We start from the raw sequence: 12611 nt of genomic DNA, 5'->3' as shown, positions 1-12611 counted from the left end.
TGAAGAATTGTTTAATTATTGCAAGCAAACAGTATATTTACTTATTCTATCTAGACACCAATGAAATAAATTAGTTATGTTCAAAGAAAAAAATTGTTTATCTTATTTATATTTTAGATCATTATATCATGTGGTTTGTTTGGCTACAGTGTAAACCCACTGTAAAATTAAAATTAACCATGAGTTCAACTTTTGGGATATTCCAAATGTCTTTGTATATAGATAAATTGACAAATATTTTTAGGATATTTTCTTTTACTAGGTTTTTATTTTTCATATGCAAATTTCAGTTAGCAAATATAGTCATTTTGTGCTTTAGCAGAATTGGATATACCAATTTAAAACATACATACAATAAATGTAAGTGCTTATCTATGAGTGGTACATCCTATAGGTAAATGAAGTGCATTTTACAGTTTTTAAGATATGACAGAATCCCCCAAACATTATATAATACATTATCTTTGTTATGCAGTTAATATCTAGTGTATTGCAACTCAATCAAACAAGTACAATGTCATGATGTTCTCTTAATAGTGTGATAGAGTTCAATGTTTTCCCGTAAGTTCAGTTTTTTAAACAATTCAATACTTTTCCATTTCAATTAGGATTATACAATAAAATAAAATGTAGTTTCCCCAGGGGTTTTAAATAATTGAAACCAGTTCAGTCTGCTTTGTCTTCCTGGGCATGTAACACTAAATGGGACTCTCTAACCTCCTAACAATACACATAAAGTATGTTTATTGGTTTCTTTTAGGAGTTTCCTTTGCCAGTTAGGCACTTTCATAATCCCCTGTCTATATGTTCAAATCAAGGTGGCCTTCATTCCTTTACATGTCAGAAGCATAAAGAGCATCAATTTGACTCCTGAAGTGTTTGACGAGATCTGATCTTCTTGATTTCAGTGTTGGAGTTAAGAGTCCGTTTTCGACTGTAAACAGTTCTGGATGAAGGTAGATGTATTTCACCTGGTGGAGAAAATATTTTGTCATAATTAAAAATGTTTGACACATATAAGTACCATGAAGGGCATTAGCATTTTACTGACAAATGTTAAATCAAAGAATAGCGTAACAGAGGGGACAGTCTATAGTACAAGTGTCAAAATCACATCACGTGGCGTATCGCAATTTTTTTGTCATTGTGGGTTGGGCATGGCCTGCGTGTGATGCACCCAGCCTGCAGGCCGCCAGTTTAACAAGCCTGGTCTATAACATTATTTCATTTTCTTACTTATCTTGCACTGAATTTATAATCATAACTGGAGTCCAAGGGCTATCTCAATTTGGAATAATATGGGAAATGAAGCATTACAATCCAATAATTCCTCCAAAACATAGTTATTGTATTAATTGTGTGCCATTTGTCAAAGGCCAAGAATGGAGGTTCAAATTCTGTATTTTAGAATACCAGAAATATGCCATTAAATATTCTGAAGTCTTTTGGAAACCCATTGCAAAAGATAAGATCAATTTGACCTCATTAGAACATCTAGGAATCATAATATGTGCGAAGGATTATGATCACAAACATATCCTGGTATTAGAGTCTGTTCTAAATTAGATATTGTAGCACTTTTCTGTTTATGAAATCAAGCATCTTTTCAACACAAAGGATTATACAATTCTTCATCTTGCATATCAAATCTCGGGAGCAAAATAGAAGGGGAATTTAGGGACAACACAACTTTTAGGTGTTCATCATAGCAGGAGCTGAAATATGATACGGAGAAAACAATAGTTTCTCCATTGATTCTTCTTTGAATTCCTCACAAAACCCATCATCTTCAGCAATTTCCTAGGTAATTACTTACTTGTTCAAAGGTCTTAAGGCCAGCTTCTTTTCCCAAATTGTTCATTTCCATCAATATAGCATTTTTCACTACCTTGAAACAAAAATGAGTTTAACTGTTAACTGTTTATCACTTTAAATATTAAAAAATAATACTAACCTAAATGTATATAAAATTGCTTTTTTAGGTCAAATTAAGAGTCAAATAAAGACTGAAAATAATGACATTCGAAACAAACAAACAAAGAAACAAAAAACAAGTAGTAAACCTGATTAATCTTTCTGCATGGTATAACAATTAAAGGAATTTAAACTTTCCACTTGAAATGTTTCTAGGATAAATGCTAAGAAATGTCATTAAAATTACTTCTATAAATTAATTCTTCCTAGTCAGCATATTCATGGCAATTGTTTCTTTCATACTTTAGTCCATTAAGATGAACTTGGTTTACACCAATATTTCATATTTTTCCTTGTACAGATTTGCTTTTGTCAATTAAAAGACATCATTTTATTTTTTCATATTAGAGATATCAAGAACTATCAACTCGTGTTACAGAGACACACAAAACATATAAGTAATCCTCAATTTACAATCATTCATTTAGGACTGTTCAAATAACAACGGCATTGAAAAAGTGACTTATGACCAGTTCTTGCACTTATAAGCATTGCTACATCCTACAACTATGTGACCAAACTTTGGGCACTTGGCAACCAGTATGTAATTTATGACATCTCAGGGCCATGTGATTGCCACCTTCACACTGGCTTCTGACAAGCAAAGTCAATGAGGGAAGCCGGACTCACTTAACAGCCACATGATTCACTTAACAACTGTGGCAAAAAAGGTCATAAAATCAGGCACAATTCACTTAACAAGTGCCTTGTTTAGCAACAGAAATTCTAATCCCAGTTGTAATCTTAAATCAAGGACTACCTGTAATTAAATAATCACTTCAGGTTACTGGTTATTATAGTCCTAAACTATAATTTCCTCAAGGTACCTCTGGTCTATTCTATAATGTCACTTTGGAATGCTAAATCTTGGTTTAGGATCACTGTTCTGTTGGACAACCTTTTTTCTCCAATTTCTAGTTATTTTGTTTAAATTCAATCTGGCAACTATACAATTTTTATGGCATAAATAAATGCAAAAGTCGTAAGTGGTTCCTGCTCTGATGATTTGATAAGTAATGATATTTCAGGACATGCATTTTCTCCTACTGAGTATACTGACACATTTTATACATTATGCTAAAGCATGATAGTGTCCCTATTGAAACCACTGAACTATATTTGCCAAGCTACAGTGGATGTCTTTATAATGTGTTCATCCAAAATCAAATAAACATACTGTAGCTTGTGTGACTTGTGAACCTAAATAACTAACACTTTATATAACATTTTATTATAAAATTTAGCTCAAACATTTTTATCTTACAAATTAAGGAATTTTTAATTTTTTATAAAGTAAAATGTATGTCCACTTACTGAATTTTTGCAAAGATCTTCAAATGAACCTTTTACTCCCAGGTTTTCTGCAAATGCTGGAAGAGTTTCTTCATCAGGAACTACTATACCCACCAAGAAAGACTGTTTAGGAAGCAAAGAACATATTCAAATTTTAGTCACCTTAGAAAAGAAAGTATTTCTCCTCAAGATATTCTCTGAAACATACAAAATCCCTCCTTTTTTGGAAAGAGATCTCATATGTTGGCGAAAATTTGTTTGAGCATGTCATTTGAAAGCCATAATTAAAAACTGAAAAGTAATCTTGCAATGGAGAGAACAGCCTTTGGGAGTCAAGGTAGAACTCCCAAAAGAACATGTTGTTACCTGAAGGCTATCTCCATGCACAAAGACTTGTGCTACAGAAGAACTTCTGATATAGATGTTTTCAATCTTTTCGGGTGCAATATATTCTCCTTGGGATAATTTGAAGATATTCTTTTTTCTGTCAATTATCTTCAATACATTATTCTACAAAAGAATGTCATAAAATGGGAATTGATAATTCATACAACAGAAAAATGGAATCAATTAGAGATGTTCTTACTGTGCCCTGTAACACTTGTGAGGAGCTTATTTTAATAATGATACTTAACAGTTGAATTTCAGGTTTTGTAAGATGCAAGGTTTAGAAGAAAATTACAATATTTAAGGTTTAGAAGATAATTACAATATTTAGCTTTTAAGGTTCCCAAAAGCATTCCCATTCAATATTAGAAACTGATGTCAATTTCTTTTGCTAAAGAGACCCCAGGAATTGATATTTTAGGCACTGGGGTTTTTTGCATACTTTAAATGGCTTCCAAATAGTTACTGCTTAATAGTTAACGCAATAAATCACTTAGCATGCAAAAGAAGCATTAATCTCCAAGATCAATCTATGTTTGTAACATATATAGTTACAGAGAACTTCATTTCAACTTGCAGTTACTGCTTTGCCACACACAGACTTCTGAGCCAGACTTCCAAACACCTAGTTAAGATGCCCTTTATTTTTGTCAGAATCAGTAATACATTGGGCCCTGATTACCTACAATTAACATTAAGGTGGTCATAATTATGTTGTGACATGATTTAATATTTGAAATTTTCATATCAATCTTTAGTTGCCATACAAGTCTATAAATTAACCATTATAAATAAGGTTGTGTTAAGGAGTTCGTTTTACCCCTACTGACATACGGATTACTAGGCCCTTGTCTCAACTGACAGAAAATGAAGAAAAAAGTTTACCAGTCAAAAATCTAATGAACTTTGGGCACTAAATAAGGTAGATATTCTTGAAATATATTCTGCCTTTATACCACTTCAGGTCTTAACAAAAAATAATAATATTCTAGATGTTTCCAATCCAGAGACATTATACAGATGTTATATCTTTCTAAGTTTTTCTTTGGTTGGTTGGTTGGTTGGGGATATGTAATGTATATATGTACTGGTAGCGAGGAAAGATGGAAGCAATGGAAAACAGTGATTATAAGTAAAAGACAATTTATAAAGCATTTCAGAGAACTATCATTACCAAACTTAAAACTTAAAAGTCAGATTTCATATTTCATTACAGTAAATGTCGCTCCTATTTAAGATAATCCATATTATTGTACAAACAGGAGGAAATATGAAGACTAAGCCTACCTTTGATATTATCTCATTTTATCTTAAATATTCCAAGTATAATAGTAATTCTCTTTGCAAAGTAATACTTTTAAGCACCTGAAAACAGTTTAAGATATTTTCTATAACTTACTTGCTACAATTATTAACAGTACAATGTAGAAACCAAAACATTCCATTATTAATTGCTTACCGGCATCCATTTTCCAATATCTCCAGTATGAAGCCATCCATTGCTATCGATTGCTTCTGCTGTTTTCTCAGGGTCTTTCAGATAACCTTTGAATACATTTGGTCCTTTAATACACACCTATGAAATGCACACGGTGTTACTGTTCAATTGTTTTTGGTTCAAAAAGCTAAATTCAGATAATGTTATATTAGAAAAAATATACTTACCTCCCCTTCATTATCTGATGCAAAATAATTCATTTCTGGGACATCTTCAAGTTTTATGATGTTGCAGGGTAGAGGAGGTCCAACATGACCTAAAGAACACAATCCAGAACAGAGTGTGACAATCTATGTGATTGATGGGTTTTTTGTATAAATTTTGTAAAATTTATTAGAATAGAATTAAAAGCTGCAGTTCCCAATGGAAAATCCTACACACACTTAAACTACAAGCACACTTTAATATTATCTTCTGACCCTCATTTGAAAACCAGCATAACTCATATATTTCCAAAATAATTTCCTCAGTTCTAAATGGTCCTAACATGAAAATTTAAGAAACCCACCTGCTTTCCAATCTCCAGGCATTGTGACTGTGCAGCCAGCTGAGCATTCTGTTTGACCATATGCCTCTGCAATCTGATTAGGAAGACAAAAGCTTGATTTATACAGTTCTTGAGATCCACCTGCAATTCTGTGTTTTTAAAATAGGTCAAGACAAGATTGTTTTAATATTAAATCTTTAGCAGAAATTACAATCTAACCCTATACTGTCAAAATAAAGGGTCTGTTCTGTTCCCCAGGTATCTGGCTCCACTGGGAACAGGCAGATAAACTCTAGCAAACAGGTTTTCATGCAGGTTATATTTATTTTGGGTATCCTCAAACACATAGATTTACAATCAAGGTGAGTCAAGGTGAGGTTCGTCCAAGGATTTCATAATCTATCCCATTTCTTAATGTAAAATGATGGTAGTTGTGTCCCCCTGTTCAGAAAGCACGCTTCTCTCTTCTGTGGTAGTTCAAAATGGCCGGGTCTTTGTTCTGCACCCAGGCAGAGAGCCTCAGTGGCCACTCAGACACACAGATTTGGTCACATGTCATGGACTACATTTCCCATAATGCAATCTGTCTCTACCTCTCCCACAATGCAATCTCTTAAGGAGACAGCTCTTAATCCTTAAGGTAACTAATTCACTATAACTCACTATCTGAAACAGCACAGGGTCCCATCTTCTGGTTGTGTTATTAACCATTAATAGTGTTATCTTTGTCTGCTGCTGTGTATTTTAATTTTTGAGGCTTTGATGACTGTTTGCTTTCAATTTATTTTGAGATTGTTCACTGCCGAGAGTCATTTGCTGAGATGGATGGCCATACAAATCAAATCAATGAAACAAACATAACAGTACTTCCATGGCAGTAGAAGCAGCAGTAAGAAAAACATCTTAGGTTAAAAAAATGTAAATATTCATCAAACTACAACCTTTTATCACCATTTTGGAAATATGGGAAAAGGGAAAACCAATTGGCTTGTGCCTACTGCCCACTTATTTTTAGAGAGAAAAGTCAAGGGATTGGTGGCTTTTCATTGACTGCAATATCAGCTTTTCAACAATACTAGTGATCCCATGGTTGTCAGAGCTTTGGTTGATAGGCCTGTTTAAAAAAAACCAATAACTTAATAATGCAGTTGCTCAACCAAACTCAATCCACAATGTTATAAATTCACATATTTTTACAGTGCCAGTTCTGTGACAATTCCATTAAAACTGAAGCATATAATCTTGAATAGTCCTGATCACCATCACCATTTCGGGTCAATCATTGCTTTACTGCCTTGTGCACCTCTTAGCCATAGATCAGCATTAACGGAACTGGAAAGCCGACCCATCCTTTCAGAATTCTGCACTTACATGACAGCCAAAGACCGCTCTGAAGAACTGTAGGACAGATGGAGATATTGGAGCAGCACCAGTTACTATTAGTTTCAGCTTTCCACCTGTGATTTGCTGTCAAGCAATAAAAAAAGAATCAGGATGTCAAGCACCTTCGAAAGAAATAATAGCATACCGGTAAGTTTTTTTATAGCATGCCTTGAATTGATTAACTTTGACAAAAGTAGATTAGATATAACGCCCCCCTCCTCCCAGTGCATACTTTGCTTCTTCCTTCTTCATCCTGGTCAATTTTATTTTAACTGAATTTAAAATTTAAATTTAATATCCCTATTTATTGCTTTAATATTTTATATTGCATTTTATTTGAGTGATTGTAAGTTGCCTAGACTTGCCTCTGGAAAGATGGGCAACTTATAAATTTAATAGCAAATAATTAAATAAAATGTAAAGAGGAACATATACCTGAACTTTGCCGAATGCTACTTTGTCCCATATGCTATTGTTTCGGATAATGCCCTGCTTCACTTCAGCAAGTTTTCTGTTTATAGCAACATTTAGCAACAGTCGCTTGAATCTTGTTTGGGTACCAGTTTGAATCTGCAAAAGATTAGTTCACATAATGAGAAAAGCTACTTGATTTTCACAAAAATAAACTTAGTTCTTACTTTATGGTATGCATTGATACCAGTGCTTCCCTATATCCAATTATTTTTCTAATCGGAATGGAATGTTGATACAGCTGACCAGAGAATTGGTGAATTTGTCATTCATTTAAAACTGTCTTACTGTATCAAGTGGTTAATTATAAGTGATTAGAGAAAATCTGAATCTGACTACAATACAGCCAGTGTTATTTGAATGAATATCCGAAAGCCAAGATGGCTAACCTATGGCACGTGTGCCAGAGGTGGCATGGAGGGCCCTTTCTCCTGGCACATGCGCTTTCGCCCCAGGTCAGATCTCCATGGTGTTTCCTTCATGAACTTCTGTTTCCCTGCAAACGATGAAACAGAAACTCATGAAAGAAAAAGATCTTACCGCTTGCCACGCTGCTGGTATTGGGATGCCCCACCTCCTGCCGGCCAGCTGGTCTTCAGGTCTCTGCTGCACATGCATGCATGTCCGCGTTCGCACATGTCCGTGCATGCACACATTTATGCATGTCTGCATGTGTGCACGTTCGTACATGTCTGTGCATATGTGCATGTATGCACGTTTGTGCATGTCTGTATTTGTAAATACAGTAAATCAATCACGAACGTGCATGTCTGTGGCTGCACACGTTTGCACGCATACACACCTTTCAGTTTGGGCATGCATGCGCGCGGTTTGGGCGCTCAGTGTCTAAATTTAGATCCATTCCAGTTGGGCTTCAGATCTGGGTACAGCATGGAAACGGCATAGGTCGCATTGGTTGATGATCTCTGGAGGGCTCGGGACAGGGGTTGCTCCTCTGTCCTGGTCCTATTAGATTTCTCAGCGGCTTCTGATACCATCTACCATAGTATCATGCTGCGTCAGTTGGAGGGGTTAGGGGTGGGGGGCACTGGGTTGCGGTGGTTCTCCTCCTTCCTTTCTGACCGTACGCAGTCTGTGTTGACAGGGGGGCAGAGATCGACCCCCGAGGCGCCTAGTTTGTGGGGTGCCACAGGGGTCGGTTCTCTCGCCCCTCCTGTTCAACATTTATGTGAAGCCGCTGGGTGAGATCATCCGTGGCTTCGGGGTGGACTTCAAGGCCACCCAATGATGCCCTTGAAGTGATGACCCGGTGCCTGGAGGCCGTACGGATCTGGATGGGGAGAAACAAGCTCAGGCTCAACCCCTCCAAGACTAAGTGGCTGTGGTTCCCGGTGTCCCGTCATAGTCAGTTGGTTCCATCACTGATTATAGGGGGTGAGATCTTGGCCCCCTCAGAGAGGGCTCACAACTTGGGTGTCCTCCTGGACTCACGGCTATCTTTAGAAGAGCATTTGACGGCTGTGGCCAGGGGAGCTTTTTATCAGGTTTGCCTGATTCACCAGTTGCATCCCTTTCTGGACCGGGATGCCTTGCGCACGGTCACTCACACCCTCATCACTTCCTGTCTGGACTACTGTAACACTCTCTACATGGGGCTCCCCTTGAAGAGCATCCGGAGGCTCCAACTGGTCCAGAATGCGGCCACGCGGGTGATTATGGGGGCAACTCGGTGCTCCCATGTAACACCATTCCTGCGCGAGCTGCATTGGCTCCTAGTGGTCTTCCGGGTGTGATTCAAGGTGTTGGTCACCACCTTTAAAGCACTCCATGGCATAGGACCTGGATATCTACGAGACCGCCTTCTGCCTCTGATAGCCTTCCACCAACCAGTACGCTCCCACAGAGTGGGTCTCCTTACGGTGCCGTCGGTTAGACAGTGTCAACTGGTGACCCCCAGGGGGAGAGTCTTCTCTGTGGGGGCATCCGCCCTTTGGAACGAGCTGCCCCCAGAGATTCTTCGGATTTCCGACCTCAATACCTTTCGCCGCGCCCTTAAAATATTATTATTCCATCAAGCAGGGCTGGCCTAAATATTTTTTAATGGGTTATTGTATTTTAGATGTTCGGCCAAAACTATTTAATAATTTTAAATTGTTTTTAACTTTTATATTGTGGGTTTTATCCTGGCTGTACACCGCCCTGAGTCCCCCAGGAGAAGGGCGGTATAAAAATTTAATAAAACTGAAACTGAAACTGAAAAGATTCGCCATCACTGCCCTAAAGTATAATGTGCTTTGATTGATTTACTGTATTTACAAATCCAACCACTGTAGTTTGCAAATAACCATTTATATTATTTAAAGCAAACTAGTTGTGATTTAACAAATCATTAGTAAAATATAGCTTAATTTGTGGTATGAACTCAATTAAGCAATGAATCTTATAATTCTTCCTTTCTCACACCATTCCCCAAGAACTCCTTAATTGTGGAGTCACTGGTGCTGTCTGAGCTTGGTTGTTTGCTTTCAGGTGTCTCATTACCCAAGTAACATCATCAATGCAAGTTTGCTCCTTGTTTGTACAAAGTTACTTGCCAGCCAGTGTTGGTAGAGTATGGCTTTCTTGTTGATAGTTCCATGATTAGGGCATTGTTTTCTGCTTGATTGTGTGCCTGGTGATTATCCCTGCTTATCTGGGCATTGGTTGCTGGGGAGGATGTGTTCTGTCTTTTTTGTTTCCTTCTTACTTTTTTACTATTTCTTCTAATGATGTGTAAATATGATTTATCACTATATGTCTAATGGATAATTTGTCCAATAGCAAGCTTCCAGGCATTCCCTAACATTTTTGAATTTAGTTAGTCTACTTTAGTCTAGGCTGCTCACAGTTTCCCAATTGATATTTTAGCTCAGTCTGGCAATGTATTACAAGATGAAGGAGTTTTCATTGTGTTTTCTGACTGCTAGTTGATATTTCATGTATACGCTCTAGTTGTTCTTTTTTATTATGATGAATATTTCAGAGTAATATTTTGGGTTGTATGCATGAGAGTGCTATGGTTTCTAGAAGCTTACAATATCTCCTATAAATATTAAGACTAATGATCCCATGGATATTCCTCTGATTTGTTAGTGTATTTGTCCATAAACTGAAAGTAGGTACAGAGGCAAAGGTTGATGAACACATTCTTTCCAGCAACCAACTCCCAGATGGGTGGGTATTAACACCAGGCAAGCAAGCAATCAATCAAAAAATAATATCCTAACCAAAGAACTAGCAAGGAGAAAATCATCCCCACCAATATTGGCAGGGCAAGCTCCTGTATTTAAACAGAAAGCAAACCTCACACTCAGTAGCATTGATAATGTTACCTAGTCCAGTAATAAAATGTCTATAAGCAAACAACCAAGATCAGAGATTACTGAGGATTCCGTAGCTAAGACCTGAGCTACATATATTCTCTTCTAAATCCTTAATTCTGTACAGATTTATGGGGGTAACAACAGAAAAAATATGTTTCTATTTCTGTCAATACATGGCATATAAACCTAACCATATTTGTTAGCAACTGTAGCTGTTCAAGGCAAGACGGTTTCGCATAGGAACATTGTTTTACCTTGTCATAGATCCTATTGAGCAGCCGGGGCACTACTGGAAATAGTGTTGGCTTCAGTACTTTCATGTCTTCTACAAGAAGTTTAATATCACCTTGGAAGAATCCCACTCGTCCTCCAATGCTGTATAATATAGACTAGAAGCCAATGAGAGATTTGAGTTCAACCTTCTACAAACCTATGCATTTCCATTTGATAAGAGTTAGTTGATATCCAGAAATCAAATTAGATAGAGATGTCATGATTAGAGAGAAAAGGAGATTATTGATTATAACAACAAAGAGTATTATTAGGAAACCACTTTCAGATCATATAGATTAAAGATGTAACTCTAACAGTTCAATCATTGGGAAGAACTAGTTTTGCCCTTTTTGTAACCAAGGGACCTAATCTACATAAAGCCTTCACATGTTTGGTATTAAAGGCAAATCAGAAATTGAAAGGGAGGAGATTTCGAAGTATTTCTAGCAGGACTACCCAATTCTGCAACAGCTTTGTTCCCCATGCCATCCGCCTGATAAACTCACAAGATTTGTTTTTCTTGTCATGTACCAGTAGTGGGATTCAAATCCTGTTGCTACTGGTTCGATATCGTTAGTGCATGGGTGCGCGTGCTTGCTTTGTGAGTGCACAGCGCTTCTGCGCATGTGCAAAGCATTTTTGATCACGTCTGGGCAGGTGGGCAGAGTCTCCCGCTGCCGCCACTACCGGTTCGCCCAAACCAGGGCGAACCGGTAGAAACCCACCCCTGACATGTACATGTATACATCCAAACTAGACTGTATTGTTTTTCTGTGTCATATAATATATGTGGGGGCAGGTGGGTATATGCATTTTGTTTGTTTATTTGTTTGTTTGATCGTATATTGGAAGTGGTGACCCTTTGAGAACTGTATGCAACAAAATTTCATTTTAATGTATGCCAATTAGCATATATTTAAAGTAACAATAAAGTTATTCTAAGTCTAAGTTATAAATGGCATGTATTGCCTAAATTAACCCTCAAAAGAGTTTTTGAAAATCAAGAAAAAGAATAATTGTCAGTGTTCCAAGTAACACCCCCAACGAAAGGACTCCAACTCCATACAATTCCCCCTCCCAGTTATCCACAGCACTAAATGTGGCAGCCCTGAAGATTCAAAGTAAAAGATGGCTTCTAGGACTGACAATGATATATAATGGTTCTGCAAGGAATGGTCCAAAAATTTAATGGAGTCAATACGAGAGCCACAAAAATGCAGTTGAAATTCTGCAATTTATGTGTGCCAGATATACAGTACACATGCTGTAAAAATGCACAGAGCTTTGTTTTACGGAAAAACACAACTTAGAAAATACAATTTAGAAAGGCATTTACCTGCACAACTCTTTCAAACATATGAGCTAGAGGAAGGTATGATATGGTTACATCTGATGTATCATAACTAGCAGTTTTCTGGGGAAAGAAAAGCATCAATAGTTGGGATCATAGTGCTGGCTACTTCAGTTGTTCTAAAATGACAACAAAAGTTGCCCTTCTAAAATTCATGAACTAACAAGAGTT

At 37.0% G+C, this 12611-nt stretch overlaps 1 protein-coding gene across 4 annotated transcripts in view; it reads right to left on the bottom strand.

Annotated features, from left to right (window-relative positions):
* Positions 1–248: 248 nt before the first annotated feature.
* The window catches only part of ACSL5 (acyl-CoA synthetase long chain family member 5), a 47332-nt gene continuing 34969 nt past the window's right edge, over positions 249–12611 (bottom strand). For all 4 annotated transcript variants that reach the window (XM_034440107.2, XM_087872895.1, XM_034440109.2 and 1 more), the window contains exons 11-21: positions 12426–12503; positions 11071–11205; positions 7458–7592; positions 7011–7106; positions 5661–5733; positions 5320–5408; positions 5114–5230; positions 3634–3777; positions 3289–3390; positions 1817–1888; positions 249–971 (exon numbers count right to left, since the gene is read on the bottom strand). In XM_034440107.2, coding sequence (XP_034295998.2) covers positions 834–971; positions 1817–1888; positions 3289–3390; positions 3634–3777; positions 5114–5230; positions 5320–5408; positions 5661–5733; positions 7011–7106; positions 7458–7592; positions 11071–11205; positions 12426–12503 — 1179 coding nt within the window. In that variant the 3' untranslated portion in view covers positions 249–833. The remainder of the gene's footprint in view (positions 972–1816; positions 1889–3288; positions 3391–3633; positions 3778–5113; positions 5231–5319; positions 5409–5660; positions 5734–7010; positions 7107–7457; positions 7593–11070; positions 11206–12425; positions 12504–12611) is intronic.

Source organism: Pantherophis guttatus, chromosome 6, assembly GCF_059756535.1.
Source record: "Pantherophis guttatus breed Tessera chromosome 6, ASM5975653v1, whole genome shotgun sequence".
In the NCBI taxonomy this organism is placed as follows: domain Eukaryota; kingdom Metazoa; phylum Chordata; class Lepidosauria; order Squamata; family Colubridae; genus Pantherophis; species Pantherophis guttatus.
This window is presented reverse-complemented; position numbering and strand designations above follow the sequence as displayed.